This window comes from Podarcis vaucheri (genome assembly GCF_965113315.1).
Source record: "Podarcis vaucheri genome assembly, chromosome: 14".
NCBI classification, from domain to species: Eukaryota; Metazoa; Chordata; class Lepidosauria; order Squamata; family Lacertidae; genus Podarcis; species Podarcis vaucheri.
In genome coordinates, this window is record NC_138752.1 from 36,908,530 (window position 1) to 36,927,588 (window position 19,059).

Genomic DNA, 19,059 nt, shown 5'->3' on the forward strand with positions numbered 1-19,059 from the left:
AGTGATGACGACGACCCGAGATCTCCGAGTCTTTCCAGTGAATCAGAGGATTCACAGAAAGGAGCACCAGTGGCCAGGGCAAGGGGGGAGTCTAGGGGGGCACCCCAGGAAGATAGAGCCAGAGGGGACTCAGAGGAGAGCAGTTGGAAATCGGGACCAGCGTCACCGCCAGAGAGCAGGGAAGAGGAAGGGAGCCAGGGGGCAAGCGCTGGCAGCTCACCACAGGAGGGAGGGCATGAGTCAGGAGTGGCCACACCTCCATCGGGGAGCGAAGAAACGGTTAAGAGGAAAGTGGAAGGTTGGGCGCGCGCGCCAAGTTCAAATGCAGAGGAAGGCGGCGCAGTAAGCAGCCCGGAAAGGGAGCCAGGTCCTAAAGCCCGGCGCAAGGAGGCAGGAGGGTCCGGGTCAGCGTCAGAAGAATCCCGGAAGGAAGAAGCCCCGGGGGGTAGAGGGACCCAGAGGAGGACAGTCAGGCGGAAAAGGTGGAGCAGGGCTAGGATATTAAGTTGGTGCGCACGGGGCGGAGACTCAGACGGAGCTTCGTCGATCTAGCTACTAGACGTAGAGTTGCGCGCAGCAGCGTGAGAATGGAAACTGTAATTCAATAAAGACTTTTACTTAATGATCGCTGGCTAGCGTGATCCTCTGTGAGCTAGGATCTTCAAGCAGCTCTGACATTATGTAACATACATTCAACAAACACACAAAACATAACCGGCTATGCACAGCCGGTTATGTTTTGTGTGTTTGTTGAAGAAATGAGCTAAGCTGAAGGGAGGAAGGGAGACTCCAATCCTCTGAGGGATCATAACAATAGGGCCAAGCAGTAGGACCCAGAGGGAGAGCTGGGCTCCAACCACCCCAGCACAGTGAGTCAGGCACTATCATTTATATATTCAGAGGTCACAGGGCTACTGTCAGAAAGGACAGCCCAGTGTCAGAGCTCCCCTTGTGCATTTTGTAACATCTAGTTCAACTTATCACGGCCTAGGACCCTCGTACCTACGAGACCGCCTCTCCCGGTATGCCCCACAGAGAGCCTCAAGGTCCATAAATAGCAACACCCTAGTGGTCCCGGGCCCTAAGGAAGTTAGATTGGCTTCAACCAGAGCCAGGGCCTTTTCAACACTGGCTCCGGCCTGGTGGAACGATCTGCCTCATGAGACCAGGGCCCTGCAGGATATGATTTCTTTCCGCAGGGCGTGTAAGACAGAGTTGTTCTGCCTGGCCTTTGGCTTGGAGCCAATTTGATTCACTCCCCCTCTTTCTTTTTTCTTTTTCCTTTCTCCTCCTGTGATGAGGCTGCATTTTAATATTTTAATGTTTCAATATTTTAATTGTATTTTAATCTTGTTTTTAAGTTGTATTCATTCAACTTGTTTTTATTATTGCTTGTTAGCCACCCTGAGCCCAGCCTTGGCTGGGGAGGGTGGGGTATAAATAAAAATTATTATTATTATTATTATTATTATTATTATTATTATTATTATTATCTGGTCCTGACAGTGTGGCTGTTTCTCTACTCCATTATCACTAGCAGTTGTTGGTGTGGGTGGAGAAAAAACCTATTATTATTCATTCATTCATTCATTCATACCCTGTCCATCTGGCTGGGTTTCCCCAGCCACTCTAGGTAGCTTCCAGGAAAATATTAAAATACAATACTTCATCAAATATTAAAAGCTTCCCTAAACAGGGCTGCCTTCAGATTATAGTGATGTCAGGATGCAGGACAAGTTGTAACTAGCCATTACAAAGGTGAAAATGAGAACCCCAGCAATGTTTTCAACAGCAGCAGGATGCTACAAAATGGGTTTAATCTGAAACATCAGCACCAAGGACAGCGACTCTTCCCAATTTCCTGCTTGATTTACAGTTGATGCAAAATGATGCCTGCTTTGATTTATGGAACAAAGAGGCAACCTTGCGTCATCCAAACGTTCTGGGACACAACTCCTAAAATCTCTGACTGTGGACATTGGGCTGATTAAAGCTATAGACCAGAACATCTTGAGGGCCCCTGATTAATTGGTTGGTGTTGTCCTGTGGAGGTAAAAGACAGTGCAAACTTAGCCAACAGGAGTCAAGAATATGGCTTAGTCAACAAGGCAAAGTTGACCTAGTCAACAGGATTTGAGAAGTTGGATAGAAGAAAGAGAAAATAGGGATTTGCAGGACAAGTTGAGAAATCCCAGCACGGAGACCTGCACACATTTTTGGGGAGATGGCAGAGAATGTTGTAGATGGAGTGTAAAATAATTTTAGTGAATCTAAGCCTCAAGCTCCCTGGAATGCCTTGCAGATACTCTCCAAAAGAACCCACCAAGAAACAGCCTTACCTTTCTCATACCAGGGCAAATAAAAAGGGCAGGAGACATTGACGATGGTCCCGGGACTCCCATCTGGCCAGCATGCATACATGTCAAATGTCCGATTGCAAAACAGCCCTGAAAGAGGCAAAAGCAAGTCTGGTTGGGAAGGACAGAACATAGAAGGGGGCCCAATATATTCAGCACAGCATCCCAGAACACAATGTAAAATGCCTTCCGCATCTTCAGTATATCTGTGGCTGTCACTTCTGAGTTAATTCAGCAAAGAGAACTGTTCCTGGGACAACCCCAGTTTGACCCTTGCCCAAGCCTCCTTAGGCTTTTCTAGACCAATTCTCAGCCACAATCTCCACTGACAACATGGAGTTCCATTGTACATAACACAACTTGTACATCATTCTCCTGAAGCTAAAGGACCCATTGTGTTTTTTCAGTGTTCCTAAGTCCCTAAATTTGTTTTTTTTAAATAATATTTATTAAAGTTTCACAAACAATAAAAAGTTTCAAAATTTAAACATAAGAAAACAATGATAGAAAAATACAAAAAACAAAACACAAAAAAAATACACAAGAAAAAACAGTTAAAACAAGAAAAAACAGTTAACAAAAGAAGAGAAGAAGAAAAAGGAAAAAAGACACCAAAAAGCAAAACAGAAAATAGATTGGTGTTTTCATATCTTGTACTTCATTCACTAGTTTCTTGACCTCCTCACACCTCCCTTTTTGTATTCCAGTTCAGATATTTAATTCAGCAAGTCCTTACCCTCTAACATTTATCCTTACTCAAGATGTTAATCTATTATGCATATAAATTTTCCAATTGTCAATCCTTATTTACATATTCTTAAACGTCTTTTTACCAATACCCCTTATTTTCCATCAGACATCATTTTAACATTCCTTAATTTTACAATATTTCTGCAAGTAGTCTTTAAATTTCTTCCAATCTTCTTCCACCGACTCTTCTCCCTGGTCACGGACTCTGCCAGTCATTTCTGCCAATTCCATATAGTCCGTCACTTTCATCTGCCATTCTTCCAGTGTGGGTAAATCCTGTGTCTTCCAATACTTTGCAATCAGTAATCTTGCTGCTGTTGTTGCATACATAAAGAAAGTTCTATCCTTCTTTGGCACCAATTGGCCGACTATGCCCAGGAGAAAGGCCTCTGGTTTCTTCAGGAAGGTCCTAAGTCCCTAAATTTGGAGTATGCAGAACGACTCCTTGGTGTTCTTCCTTGGTGCCTTCTCCACAGTGACCCTGGGAGCCAATCCTCTGACACTGACTCACCTCCTTTAAATCGGATTGGCTGCAATCAGCACAAAGGGTCAGAAGACACCTTCTCATTGGCTAAAAAGCTCCCCTTTCATGCTGTTTGTGTGGCTCTGGGACTCTAGAGACAGTGACCTTGCTGCAGAGATCATAACAGGTCTTTGACATCCCCCTTCCCTTCCCATAGTCCATGGCCACTACACCTCTGACTCTGACACCAACAATATTCACTGGGCCATCAGCATTCAGGATTCCCCCCCCCCATAAATATGTTTTTGTCTTACTGCCTGAGCCTCTTGGTACCTCCTTTTCATGTGTGGATAGGGCCATTCTGGCTATGCAAGAATCCTCATTCGGAGAATGAGTTTGAAGTTCATATACAGCACACTGTCTCCAAACTAACAGCAACTGATGGACCTATTCCAGTTTGCGGATTTGTCTAACCCTCTTTCAAAGCCATTTCAGTGTGGCAGTCCCCACCTGTCACAGCAGCAAGTTCCACAAATTAAGTGTTAACGCAACTCAGCAAAAGCATTTGCACACCCATTTTTCAGAAATCAGATCGTAAGCGCATAGCCCTGCAAAATGTAAAGGGCAGGAAAGAGGCAAGTGCCACTCCCTTGAGGTAGCTTTCTTAACGTTACATGAAATCAGCACATTTTAATTCTATATATTGCTGCTCCTTAAAAAAATAATGGGTGGGGTGGGGGTGGAAGTAAAGTATTTAATACATTTACTCCCTCTCCCCATTCTTAAACAATACTTAGCTGGTGGTTTGAATGGTTCCATCCTGTGAAATCATCCCCCTCTTCACAGGAAGGCAACTCAGCAGGCCCCTTCCACTCCTTTTGGATGAGAGCCTTAATAGAAATTGGTTCACTCTGCAAAAATCAGCTTCCCAGCAGGAGCAACATCTATAAAAGCAGTTAAATAGAATCTCCAGACCTCTTCCCTACATACACACACCCTTAGCCTTGCTATAATCAAAATCAGGGTGCTTAAAGGATGCATCTGTTCTTCAGGGGGCTTTTGACTTTGCATTTAGCATTGCAAGGAAGGTGCCTGCTGGGAACTGGGGTGCGGGGTGTGTGTGTGGAGTTTCACTGGATTCCTTATATTGAGAGAACAAGAATCCACCCTGAGCACTGCACTTAGGTAAGTCCCTTTCTTTTGCTAGAATAAAAATATCCTGTCCATTTTCACTGCTTTGAGTGAAAATGGGCACCCCTTCTGGGACTGACATCCCAGGAATTCCTATGGGATGTTTGGAGACTCTTTTGTCCATTGCAGACTAGAGTATTAGGTTGGAGTTATAACTGACTGATGGAGGGAGGTATAGACATAGAGAGATAGAGCGCGCAGGAAGGTGGGAGAGAAATACAAAGCTTGCTAGGGCAGGAAACAGTTCATGTGCCACCTTTATAGCAGGTGCCCAGTTAAAATAATTTGCAGCACATCTACTTAGAAGTCAGTCCCACCCATTTCAATGGACCTCACTGCTAGGCAAGGGTGTGTATAGAATTGCAGCTATGCTGTGCAATTCCATGCATGTTTACTCGGAAGTAAGACTTGGTATGTTCAATGGCACCCATGGTAATGCAGACGTTAAGCTGCAATCCTATACACTTACCTGGGATTAAGTCCCATTGAACTCCAAGGGACTTACTTCTGAGTAGGCATGTATAGGGCTGTATAGTTAGCCTCTTTGGCAGGCCTACCTGTGATTGGAGGAAAGAAAAGAGAGGGGGAGAAAGTAGGTGGCCCCAACCAATCAGTGCAGGGAAAATGCATCTCAAGGTATACCTGAACCAATGTCATATTTAGCAGCAACAACAAAAAATGATATGAAAATATTTGTACCGAGAACTGGCTAATAATCTGGTGCATAAGGTATAAATAATAGGTGTCCCCCCAAAAACTGTGAACTTGAATATCATTTTTCACCCAGTGGTGGTCAGGTAAAGCCCACTCAGGGTCCCTGTTTTATTCACCATTTATTCACCATTCACCATTTTTGCTGCATTTTCTAGTGCATTTCTTCCATCATGGAACTTGAAGGGGATAAGGCCATAGCTCAGTGGTAGAGCATTTGACTTGCATGCAGAAGGTCCCAGGTTCAATCCCCAACAACTCCAGATACAGCAAGGAATGTCCTCTTATCTGAATACCTGGAGAGCTGTAGACAAATACTGAACTAGATGGACCAATGTGTCTGACTTCATACAAGGTGATGATGCCCTGTGATCCTTAGAGGCCCCTTTGAAGGCTCAAAGGGGGTTTAAGGCAGTCTCATTGACCTCACTTCAGCAAGGCGGCTGAGTCTCCTGCCTTCAGACCACGTGCAGGAATAGTAGAAGCCCATCACTTTTCAGGATTTCCTCTTCTGCACCATTCTTCTCTAGTCCAATCCCTTAGCAACGTAGGAATCTTTTTCCCAACATGGGGCTCAAACCCATGGCCATGAGATTAAGAGTCTAATGCTCTACCAACTGAGCTATCCACAGGCTCTGGGCTTCTGTAGGAGGAAGGTGGAGTATCTAAGAACAAGTATTGCTCTAATCTTTTTATGCAAACTGCTTTGTGAGGTTTGCCTGAGAAGCAATATGCAAATATCTAAAATAAATAAAGAGATGGAGATTTCTCCTTGCAAAATTGCCACTTTAAAATCAGCCACAAAGAAAATGGCTCCTTACCTGAAGGGTAAGGATCACTTGCTATCTTCTTCAAGCACTCATCTTTATACCTCACCCATTGTTCAAATGTCTTCTCCAGAACTTTTGGGCTGCAGCCCTGCAAAAATAAAACACTCTGCTGAGATTCAGGGCAAAGGCACTGCTAAAGGCCACCTTTACTCCTAGGCAGATAGCATGAGAATGGCCCAGGACAGCATAGCACCTCCTCCATGGGGCCACCATAGTCCATCTGCACCTGCACCTGCTGATTGAACACCATGAGGGCTAGAAGCCTGCAGTTTTGCATTAGACAAAAGTCTCAGAAAGCTGCACTGTGCACTCAGTACCACACTGTGCTCTCTACTGGCGTGAGTGAACTCACAGCATTGCAAGCGAGGGTCAGGAGTCCAAAATCCATTCACTGGACCTCTTGCACTGTTGTTTTTTGGTGGTCCTGCACAATGCACCATTTCCCTCTTATCTACGCCTTCTATCCAGGGGAAGGGAGGAATGTTCCCACCCTGCAACTGGAAATATCTCCCAAGAGAGATACACTACTGTGTTTTCTGCTAGGTACTCAGCAGGGTTGCCAGTACTTAGTCTGGAATTGCAAGACCTTTGCCTCTTTGGACCTCTAGGAAAAGAGGTAAAATCTCAGAGAAAGGGAACTGAAATATACTCAGAGTCGAGTGCGAATTTCATGCTCTTTATTCAGCTCATAGTAGCAATGAATGAATCTTTCCCCAAAACGTCTAGCTATATATATATTATTCACACAATGGGCCCTGCGTGATTGGCTAATTCCGGGCTGCTCCTGCAGGCCAATCAGGTTGCTGATTCACTTCCACCTGGAGCTGGATTGGGTGGCTCCTGCGGACCAATCAGATTGTTGCATTCTGGATCCTATTGTTCTAGGATTCAGCTCAGTACATAACAGGAACAGAATTAAGGGGACAACCTAAGGGACTCTTGAGACCACCTGTTTGCTGCGCATCCGTCCTAATTTGCTAACACAAAGGTTAAATGGCATTTGGTCTTTGTTGAGCCTTCTTTCTTATTTGTTTGTGTGGAGGTTACATGCCACTGAGCATTCATCCCGACATACGTGCTTATTACACATTTTCCTGTCAGTCTTTTGTCCATCCCATAATTTTGAATGCATTTGCTCACCACAAAAAAATCCATTCTTTTTCTTTAGGTGGATAAAACATTTTTGAAGCACATGCCTTCCCCCCAAAAGAATCTGAGAAGCTGTAGTTTGTTAAGGATGCTGAAAGTTTTTATGAGACTCCTTAACAAACTTCAGCTCCCAATATTCGTTGGGAGTGAGGGGGACACTATAACTATTACAGTAGTATGAAAGTGCTTCATATGTTTGGTTTTGGATTTGATATCCCGCTTTATCACTACCTGAAGGAGTCTCAAAGCAGCTAACATTCTCCTTTCCCTTCCTCCCCCACAACAAACACTCTGTGAGGTGAGTGGGGCTGAGAGACTTCAGAGAAGTGTGACTAGCCCAAGGTCACCCAGCCAAAGCTGTCAACGTTTCCCTTTTTTAAAGGGAGATTCCCATATTCCGAATAGGATTCCTCGCAAGAAAAGGGAAAAGTTGACAATGCACCCAGCTGCTGCATGTAGAGGAGCGGAGACTCGAACCCAGTTCACCAGATTACGAGACTACTGCTCTTAACCACTACACCACACTGGTTCTCCATCATGTGTATGGTGCAAATGTGACCAGCTTGTTCTCTGTTCCTCGATATAGAGCAGGACTAGAGACAGCAGGTCGAAATGGCACTAAATGATATTTTGGCTAAGTATGAAAAGAAGCTTGCTAACAGCAAGGGCTGCTCAGCAGTGGAGCAGAGTTCCTTGGGAAGGCCGTGAGCTCTTCTTGGCTAGAGTATTGAGAAGCTGGCTGGCCATCTGTTCAGGCTGCTGTGTTTGCAGATTCCTGCACTGAGCAGGAGGTTGGATGAGACGACTGCCAATGTTCCTCCTGATGCTGAGGCTCAACAAACTGCCCACAGTCTTCATTCATATTTTTGCAATAATGAGGACTAGAAACTTGGCTCTTTTACCACAACCTCCAAGGACCACAAGCAGAGCCTGTACCTACTAGGTGCCATCCTCTGCCACTATGAGACTTTAACACCCAGCCTCCATGCTTATCAGCCTAGATAGCTCAGATGATTAGAGTGTGGTGCTGATAACACCAAGGTTGCAGGTTCGATCTCCGTATGGGACGGCTGCATATTCCTTAGGGTCCCTTCCAACTCTATAATTCTATGATTCTATGATGTTAGGAGACTGCCAAACCTAGCCCACATCACCTGCTTTGAGCAGGAAGACACTGTCCATGAGACAAAAGGTACCCTCCAACATCAAGGCCTGCGTGAGTAAAGACGATGAGCTGGCTGGCTTGAAACTCTTACCTCCAGAAAGATCAGGCTCATCCAAGGGAGGCAAATCAATTTAGTCATGGACCAAGGAGAATGTGCATCCCTCATAGTTAGCTTTGCTCCTTGGCACGGGGATCACAGCCGAAATATGGTCCCTTCAAAGCCCCTGAGAGAAAGAGAGAATAACGTGGCAGGAAAACAGGTTTAGAGACACTTTTGGAGAACTTTTTTTCTAGGATATTCCAGACAGTCAGCAAAGATGGATGAACTATCCTGTCTCAAAGAATGCTACAGAAACACTTGCGCCTTCCCATTACTATTTCCCTGCTGATTGAAACTTCTTTCCTTTTATGTAACCACAACATTATTGATATAACTAAACATGAAGGGGGGAAATAGATCCAGACAGAAAAACAAGAAGTTTTGACAACAGCAAACAGCAGGCACCAAACCTAAGTACCTAATTAAATCATTACAATTATTATTATTATTATTATTATTATTATTATTATTATTATTATTATTATTATTATTACACTATACCTGGAGGTCTCACTTTTTTGTATTTGATTTTCAGCTCAAAGATCCTTGGATCTAACATCTGCTCAAGGATAGCTACAGATGGAAAGCCCCACTTCCTCTGCAGGGAGAGATGGGTCTGACTGTGTGTGTGTGAGCGCTGAGATTCTGCCCAAGTGTGGAAAAAGAGCAGGCGGAATGAGCCAGCAGCAGACTGGTGGGTATGGAGTGGCAAGCTTCATGTTCCTTATTTTTCTGTCTCATTTGGGGGCTGGGAATCTCTGGGATTCTGTACCTGGCCCATGGGATTCTCCCCAGGCCCTGCAGTACACCCACTTTAAGTGGATTTGCCTGGGTGGAATGTGTTCTAAACTATGATGACGCCTCTTGCTTGCCTGGATAGATGGAGGATAAAGGGGGGGTGCAAACCTCTGTTTTTTTGCATGGCTGGAATGCAACCAATGGTAAAATGGTAAGTCACGCCTGTTGCTCCACCCATTTTTTGCCTCCAGCCCCACCCACCACTGGCATGTGGCCCTGGGGAAGCTTGCCTGGCAGGGAATGTGGACCTTGGACCAGAAAAGGTTCCCCACCCTGCATTAATTAATTTTATAATGAATGATTTTAGAGTGTTGTTTGTGCTGTACTTTTGTACTGTTTTATTGTTGTTAGCCACCCTGAGCCCGGCTTCGGCTGGGGAGGGCGGGATATAAATAAAAATTTTTATTATTATTATTATTATTATTATTATTATTATTATTATTATTATTATTATATACACAATCCTACTGCCTCTCTCTCTCTCTAATGCTTTATTGGTTTCAAAACTGCGTAACAGAAATAATAGATTATAACAACAAAATAAAGATAAACATTCATTCGTTCTTTGATTGCTGCTTGTTTTGTACCTCATTCTATACTTCAATTTAACATGACCTCCGATCTTCCCATTATGTTCCCGAGTTAGATTCCTTGGATACACATTTGACTTTATTTTCTCCCTATTATATAACTTGTTTTTGGTTTTTCCAAAACTGTCCCATTCACACGCAGAAACTCAGACGATACCTGCCAATGGATTGATATTTTGACAATGTTCTTTTACATAGACTCTCTCTATATATCTGGTAAATTTTTCATCTGTAACATCTCATAGCCTTGCTGATATTCTCAAAAATTGTGCATACTCCCTTAATGATTTTGCCAGTCTGATTTGGATGGGATAGTTTCTCCCTTCCAACCTTTTGCAATTAAAATTCTGGCAGCAACTATAACATACGTAAAGATTCTCTTGAACTTTTGGGGAATTTCATTACCCATAATTCCTAGCAGGAAGGCTTCAGGTTTTTTGGGGGGAAAGAGCATTTAAACATTTTCTTAAATTCGTTGTAAATCATTTCCCAAAATGTCTGACAATCCTACCCTATCTTGATTTCTTCTGTTCAGTGGTCAGGGATCAAACAATCCACATACCATGCATGACTGCTGTATCCAGCACTTTAGGGCGCCAGGTAAAGATGCTTTTGTTCACCCAGGTGTGTAGCTTTTAGTTGGGACCATATGTTATGATGCTACCCTAGCCTGTATTGGTGTCCATCTTTCTAGATATAGGGTAGCATCTATCCTTTCTATGCTATTGCAGGATGAGCACTTTCAGCCAATAACACACTTCTAACTTTTTGATGTATTTTAAATTGTATATTGTGTTTACCTTTATAATCGTAAGTCACTATGAGACATTTTATGCCAGGCATAGGCAAACTCAGCCCTCCAGATGTTTTGGGACTACAGTTCCCATCATCTCTGACCACTGGTCCTGTTAGCTAGGGATCATGGGAGTTGTAGTCCCAAAACATCTGGAGGGCCGAGTTTGCCTATGCCTGTTTTATGCAGTAATCCACAAATAGATGCAATAAATAATCATTTGCTCTTATGACCTGTCGATTAAGGCTGTGCACACGCTCTTGTTTGCTCAGTATCCTGTGCCAGGATCTCACCACCAGACTTGAAAGCGGCTCGAACACCAAGTTAGCTATAATCCATACCTATCCTGTCATTTCTTAGGGAGGGAAAACGCATCTTGATGAGTTTCCCCTGAAACCATCTTTAATCCGAATTGAAGGGAAGTACTGTAATGACCTCGCTGCATTTTAAGCCGTTCATGTGCACACAGCCCAAAGTCATCCAGGTGGTTTGCAAACACATTAAAAATAGGATTTGAATATGAAAATTAAACGTGGTACAAAACAGCTACTTACAATGCAAACCGGCACAGAGATGTCTAAAAGGTAACATCAAAACAAGTCTTTGGAAATTGCTGGATTAAAGGAAAGGAGTAAAAAAGCACTTGCAGCCCCACCACAGAAGCAAAGATCTTGTCTTGATGGGTATCTTATCTCTGGCTCCAGTGTCACTTGCGCAGCACAAACCGAAGTTATTGCCTGCTGGAATCTCATGAAGCATTATATAAAAACTAATCCCTCGGGAGAGGCATAATCGCGTAACAGCACCACATAGGCTGATTTGCATCTGCAGCTCAACAGATACTGACCTGCTAGGAGAATGTCAGTAGTTCACACGCAGCAGCGAGAGCAGCCTGAGCTGGAGGATGCTCTGAGTGGCATTTCAAGCATGTGCTCAGATGATCCCAGTCAGGACCGGCCTCCATCTGTTTACTCATATGATAGAAATAGCAGAAACTGCACTGGCCACAGCTGCAGGACATGCTGGTATGTACCAAGCAGGCTACACAGGTACAAAAGACGTCTGCCATCTACCTTCTGCCAAGTCAGACTCTTGCTCCATCTAGATTAGTATCAGATGGATACTCCTGGGTTTAAGACTGGGGTCTCTTTCGGCTCCAATAGGGATTGAACCTGTGACCTTCTGGAGGCAGAGCAGATGCTCTAAGCCCAGTGCCCTGCATTTTCTCCCAGTCAAGTTTCCCTCTTACTGGAACCACACACATCCTGCTGCTACAACTGGTCCTTTCAGAAAAAAAATAAAGAAATCTCAAGTTCTAAACAGTGAATGAACCATGTGAATGGAAGCCAGTTCTCCAGAAACAAGCAGTGGTCCCCAATTCATTCATGGCTGGTTCCGCCTCCAGATCGTAAGGAAAATAACAGGGAGAAAATACTGCAGAGCAGGAGATGGGAACTTGCAGTACTGCAGTATTACTAGACTATGGGCACATCTGCACGACACATTTAAAGCACGTGGCTTATTCTTAAATAATAAAAATAACAATGAGAACTTTTGATTGTTAAGGGTACTGGGAATTGTACCTATGTGAGGGGTTAGCTACAGTTCCCAGCAGTCGAGGCCAGGCCGTTTGAGGGGCTGGGGCACTGCCAGTTTAATATCCTTCTTCCCTCCTGTTCAGTTTCTTATTTATTTCTTTTTAAAGCATTTTCATCCTGCTCTTTGGCTAAAGAAAGGCTCCCAGAGCCACAGCTTCAGTTATCATTAATAAGAAGGTTCCTGTGGCATAACCAATCTAATTAATGCCCGAAGGGGTTAATACCATAGAGTAAGCTGTCCTGCCAGGCTTAGCTATGTCACTTCTCCTACCTTGGGAGGAAATAGGTAATCAAACCTATTGTCCCCACACACCCTGTAGTCTACCTGGGAAGCTCAGCATGAGAACAGGAGCTTTTCTCAAGAAGCTGAGAGATACCGATGGATTGTGGCTAACATCGTGCATCCTTGGCTCCCAACTGGGAGCATGTTGGGGCCAGCATAACCGCTAATGCGTGCACAAGCCTTGAAGTCAAAGCATCCCCAAAGATGCCATTGTCAAGATGCTGGAGTTTGAACCTTTGGCATGGCAAATGTGGGGGCTCTTCGCGCACCTGGCATCTGCCCTGCCAGCAAAACCATCCCTGGACTTGCAGCCACGGGTGACCTAAGAACAAACTGAAAGAGCATCAGCACAAAGCCGTACTTGTTCCAGGTTCCTGGAAATGGAAATCCAGTGGCATTCCGCGAAGAAATGGCCAGGGGCTGATCTGCATGTCGGAAACGTTTAATGAGGCTGCAAGCGTAATAGAAATGTACCTCTGTTAGAGTTAAACAAAGCATCAACAAGGAAAGGGGCAGGGGAGCCAGTTTCTTCTCTCTTCCTTAAGAAGTGGAGGTTCTTCCCCACAACTATGGGTAGAGAGAAAGGAGTGTGTGGTTGCCATGCACCAGAGGCATAGTATTTCGGGAGGGGCGTGGGCAGTGCTCCCCATCCACTCCTTTCTGACCACTCTTTCTCAGGATCTGACAAGTCAACAGTTCTTAGGAACAGGGCATCTGTTGATGTAAACCTGAGCTAGTGGAACCTGTGGTCCTGCAGATGTTGGAGTACAACTCCCATCATTCCTGATCCCTGCAACCTCTGAAAGGTACCAGCTTCCCCATCCCTGACACAAAATAGTCAGGGATAGCCATATGTGTTAAGTGTGCCTGCCAAACACAGTACGGTGTAGTGGTTAGAGGGTTGGGCTAGGATCCAGGAGACCAGGGTTCCAATCTCCACTCAGCCATGAACCTCACGGGATGATCTTGGGCCAGCCGCTATCTTTCATCCTAAACTACCCCGCAGGGTTGTTGTGAAGATAAAATAGGAAGAGAAGAATGTATACCATCTTGAGCTTCTTGAAGGAAAGATGAGATATAGGAATAATAATAATAATAGGCTGCTTGCTTCCAAAAGAGATGGGCACATAATCCAGCAAAAATTATCATGGCTAAACTGCAATCCCTTTCCCATTTACTTGGGAGTTAAGTCTGAGTGAACCTGGTGGGGCTTGCTTCTGAATAAACATAGAATCATAGAATGGTAGAGATGGAAGGGACCACGAGGGTCATCTAGTCCAACCCCCTGCAATGCAGGAATCTTTCACCCAACATGGGGCTCAAACCCACAACCCTGAGATTAAGAGTCTCATGCTCTACAAACTGAGCTATCCCTCAGTGAAGAGGCTCACGCTGTAAAACCCATGACAAACAGCTTGATCCTATGCAGGCTTACTCACAAGGAAATATCACAAAGTTTAATGAGATTTTGTTGTTTACAGCAGGGGTGTGGAACCTGTGGCCTTGCAGATGCTGCTGGACTCAAACTCCCACAGGGCTTGGCCAACAACATCTGGAGAGTTCCTCATCCCTGGTCTACAGGACCACAGCCTACATCCTCTACCATTGCTTTCAGCAGGATTTGCAGTGCACACCTAGGCACATTTACACCGAATTAATTTACCCAGGACTTACACCCTGGTTAATATGCTTAGGACTGCTAACCAAGTCAGGGAATGTGCTCAATAGCAATTAAATTAATGCTGCTGCGATCGATATTACTAAGTATGCAACATCTGTGTGCCATTGGGTAGCACAACCACAACGAAGCTGCACATACAGACTCTCAAAACTAACATAATTCTGCCTGGAATGGATGGTGTGATAAATTCCAAAATCTTTTGTCAAATGCCAGGCGTGAGGGAGCAGCTGCCTGTGGCACCTTGAAGGCTGACTGTAGCTCCCCCGTCGAGCATCTGCTCTGCATGCAGGAGTTCCTGGGTTCGGATCCCCGGCATCTCCCGGTTAGGGCTGGGGAGTCCTGAAACTCTGGAGAGCTGCTGCTGCCAATCAGTGTAGGCACCACTGAGCTAAATGGACCGGCTCAGTCTACGGCAGCTTCCTAGATTGCTCAAACCAACGTCGAGCTTTTCCTGTCTGCTTCATCCGCAGCAAACTCTGATCCACGATAGTCGAGGTGCCCCTCGCAACTTGCGGAGGAGGCTGCAATACTCTGTTCACGTGGATGCAAGCCCTATTGAGCAGCATAGGGCTTGCTTCTGAGTAAACATGTAGGCTTGCGCGATAGGAGCACCCTCCCCACCCCCGAAATTGATAAACGGTACAACTGGGGAGTCGGGTGACATTCACCCCTGGTGCAAGGAGATGGACGTTCAACACACACACACAGCCTCCGGTCCCCTTCCACGGTCCTTCCTTCCAGCCACGATCGTGTGAAGACGACCACGTTTCGAGGCTGGGGAGCCCTCCCCTCGCTCAACATTAACTCCTGAGCACCCGAGAGGTGGTCTTCCTCCCAACTTTTAGGATCTACGGGCGGCACGGCGGGGGGGGGGGGAGGACGACAACACACAGATAAATAAGGGGAACCTACATGCCTTCTCCCCAACCCCCACGACAAGTCTCTTACCCCGCCCCCACATCTCATCTTTTTCTCTTAGAAATCTCATCGACGGATCAAAACTCTCCTCTTTAAACAAAACGCCCCGTGCCCCTCTCTGTGCTTTCTAACGCCGAGCCTACCACTCAGGGTTGTTGTGGGCAGGAAACGGGGACGGGGGGGGGTCAAACCTTGCGCGCGCCCTTGAGTTCCTGGGGCGCAAGCGGGGAGAGAGAACTCATCCATCGAGGAATCCTTCGCAATCCCCTTCTCCACCGCCTCTTTCTCTCTCCCGGCTTGCGAAGCAGGCACACCCCCTCCGTCGGATGCGCGCCTCACCTGGCCGGGCGACTTCTCCTCGGCGTTTGCTCGGAGCCTCTTTCGCCGCCGCCGCTGGATCCAGGCAGGCGGGCGCTCCCTCCAGGCTCCCGCAGTCCGATGGAGAGGCTGGACTCGGATTTGACTTCCTCGTTCCGACGGAGCAGTAGCTGCTGCCGCTGCTGCTGCTCTGGACGCCGCCTGCTCCTCTCCGGCGCGCTTCTGCGTCCCGTCCCCTCGACGGAGGAGCCTCGCCTCGTCTCTCCCAGCCAGACTCCTCCCTCTCCGCCGCTCGTGGCTCCCCGGATGGAGTGGAGAGAAAAGTGTCAATGGAATGGAGAGGGAGGAGTATTTCTGTAAAGCCCCCAACTCCCACCCCCGCCCTCTTTCGTGCTGCCAGAGTGGTGGAGACGAGAGGCCAAGGAGGGGGCAGACCAGCCCCATGGCTATCCCTCTGCACCAGTGGAGATCGGTCTATTGGGGTGAATGGAGCACTGCCCCCACCAACCACAGGCTGCCCTCAGCCAGCCCCTACCTGCCTGCCCATGGGCATAGCGGGGGGGGGGCAGGGAGGGGCAGCTGCCCCCCAATCAATAAAATTCAGTAAAAATCCATAGGAAACTGAGGTTCTGTTCCCCCTAACAAAATGCCTGCCCCCTTAACAAAAGGTCTGCCCCCCAAAAGAAAATTCTAGCTACTATGCCCATGTGCCTGCCCCTTGCTTTCATCCAGCCAAGAAGGTAGCAGTGGCTGTGCATGCTCTGAGCAGCCGGGCAAGGCTACCTCGGTGGAAAAAGCTGGTTGCTGGCTTGGGCCATTTGGCTGGCAAAGCTATTTGAGGTGTGAGCAGAGCAGGGGCTTGGAGGGAAGAAAGATGGAGAGAGCAGGGGAGACTTGCAGGAGGAGAGGAAGGGAAGGAAGAGAGGAAGGAGGCAGAATGGAAAGCAGGGAGTGGAGAGAGGCAGGCAGGCAGGCAGGCAGATGGACTGACCAAAGAGGAGGAGGAAGAAGAAGAAGAGGAGGGGAGGGGAGGAGAAGCAGGGCAGACCCCCATTGCTGCAGAGTAAGTCACTGGCAGAGCACGAAAGGTGAAGAAAAGCCAGTTTTTGTGTTTTCTGGTCCATGACCTTTCCTGGCTTTGGAGGTGCTATGACATCTCCTTGCCAAGGGTGCAAGGGAGCCTAGGTATGTCTCTCTGTACATATGAGCAACTTAAAGTGGGGTTGAGCTCCCCTTGTTGCTTTCGAAGCAGTTGTTCCCAGGGACAGCTGGGGTCAAGGGAGGCTGGTTATTACTATTATTTATTGAATTTATAGACCGCCCTATACCCACAGGAGTATAGGAGGCAGTGAGAGATTTTAGTTTCTTGGGCTCCATGATCACTGCAGATGGTGACAGCAGTCACGAAATTAAAAGATGCCTGCTCCTTGGTAGAAAGGCGATGGCAAACCTAGACAGCATTTTAAAAAGCCGAGACATCACCTTGCCAACAAAGGTCCGTATGGTTAAAGCCATGGTTTTCCCAGTAGTGATGTATGGAAGTGAGAGCTGGACCATAAAGAAGGCTGATCGCCGAAGAATTGATGCTTTTGAATTATGGTGCTGGAGGAGACTCTTGAAAGTCCCATGGACTGCAAGAAGATCAAACGCATCCATTCTTAAGGAAATTAGCCCTGAGTGCTCACTGGAAGGACAGATCCTGAAGCTGAGACTCCAATACTTTGGCCACCTCATGACAAGACTCCCTGGAAAAGACCCTGATGTTGGGAAAGATGGAGGGCACAAGGAGAAGGGGACAACAGAGGACGAGATGGTTGGACAGTGTTCTCAAAGCTACAAACATGAGTCTGACCAAACTGCGGGAGGCAGTGGAAGACAGGAGTGCCTGGCGTGCTCTGGTCCATGGGGTCACGAAGAGTCGGACACGACTAAACAACAACAACATACCCGCAGGTCTCAGGACGGTTCGCAGGATAAAATCAGAATATAAAACCACAAAGTACATAATCAAAATAAAAACAACAACAACCCAATAACCCCTTTCTGGGTGGAGAGAAAGCAAGGAGACCACCTGCAGGTGGAGTGAGAGCCAACAGTGAGCAGAGTCAACTCATTCCAGTCACATCCCCATCTTCTTCCCTACTGTCTTCTCTAAGGACAACAGACTAAGGTGGAGGAAGCAGACAACCAGAACCACCCTCTCGAATGTCTGTAGTAGGAAAGCTATTGGGCTTGGAGGAATCAAGGCTGAGGTTGATGGGGCAGCGTGCCATTTGCCCTATCAGACCAGCCTTCTTTTATGGGAAGCTTGGATGCCCTTGGTTATGTGGGTTAGTATTATGCCAGAAACGTTGCTGCCTCTTTTTCCTAGAGCTGGGCGAGAAGGAGAGTTCCTGGGTAACTGGGGCTCAGAACAGATGCATCTTGTACCTATGGGACCACCTCTCCTGGTATGTCCCACGGAGGACCTTACGGTCTTCAAACAAAAACATCTTGGAGATCCTGGGCCACAAAGAAGTTAGGCTGGCCTCAACCAGAGCCAGGGCTTTTTCAGCTGTGGCCCCGATCTGGTGGAACGCTCTGTCACAAGAGACTAGGGCCCTGCGGGACTTGACATCTCTCCACAGGGCCTGCAAGACAGAGCTGTTCTACCACGTCGCTTCCAGGGAAGAAAGGGGCGAGCCCGGGGCTGCCCCGACCTTAAGTGGCCTTATGAAGGCCCGCCCCTGCCGCCAGCCGATTGGCTGGGCCTCAGGGTATGGTAATTGGGGGAATCCCCTACCTCCTCGCGAGGCTGGCGCCAGCCTCGCGAGGGCAAGAGTGGGCTGGGTCGTGATCCCGCAACCCCCCCTCCTCCTGACGATTGGAAGGGGCATTCTACCAGGCCTTTGGCCAAGGCACAGTCTGACCCCCTCTTTTGGTAATCCTCACAGAACTCTAGCCCAATGGTTGTCATTAATTTGATTTTGAATTGATTTTGAATGAATTTATTTTAGAATGCTGTGTTACTCTTATTGTTGTTAGCCGTTCTGAACCCAGCTTCAGAACGGGGGAGAGCGGGTGTCAGGGGTTCAGGAGCAGAGGCAAGGGCAAGGGAGGAAACAGAGAGTGAAGGGGAGGAGTCCGAAGGAAAGATGAGCGATGACGACGACCCGAGATCTCCGAGTCTTTCCAGTGAATCGGAAGATTCACAGAAAGGAGCGCCAGTGACCAGAGCAAGGGGGGAGCTTAGTGGGACACCCCAGGAAGAAGGGACAAAAGGGGGTTCAGAGCAGCAGTTGGAAATCGGGGCCAACATCCCCAACAGAGCGCAGTGGGGAGGAAGGGCGCCAGGCATCGGGATCAGGCGGCTCGCCGCAGGGGG

General features: G+C 46.9%; 1 protein-coding gene across 1 annotated transcript in view; it reads right to left on the reverse strand.

Annotated features, from left to right (window-relative positions):
• LOC309518765 (glucagon receptor-like) overlaps positions 1-15,824 on the reverse strand; it is a 30,537-nt gene extending 14,713 nt beyond the window's left edge. Inside the window, exons 1-4 of the mRNA XM_082199258.1 lie at positions 15,717-15,824; positions 8,708-8,840; positions 6,294-6,390; positions 2,340-2,447 (exon numbers count right to left, since the gene is read on the reverse strand). Of these exons, the coding sequence (XP_082055384.1) occupies positions 2,340-2,447; positions 6,294-6,390; positions 8,708-8,782 (280 nt within the window). The 5' untranslated portion in view covers positions 8,783-8,840; positions 15,717-15,824. The remainder of the gene's footprint in view (positions 1-2,339; positions 2,448-6,293; positions 6,391-8,707; positions 8,841-15,716) is intronic.
• Between the last annotated feature and the right edge of the window lie 3,235 nt (positions 15,825-19,059).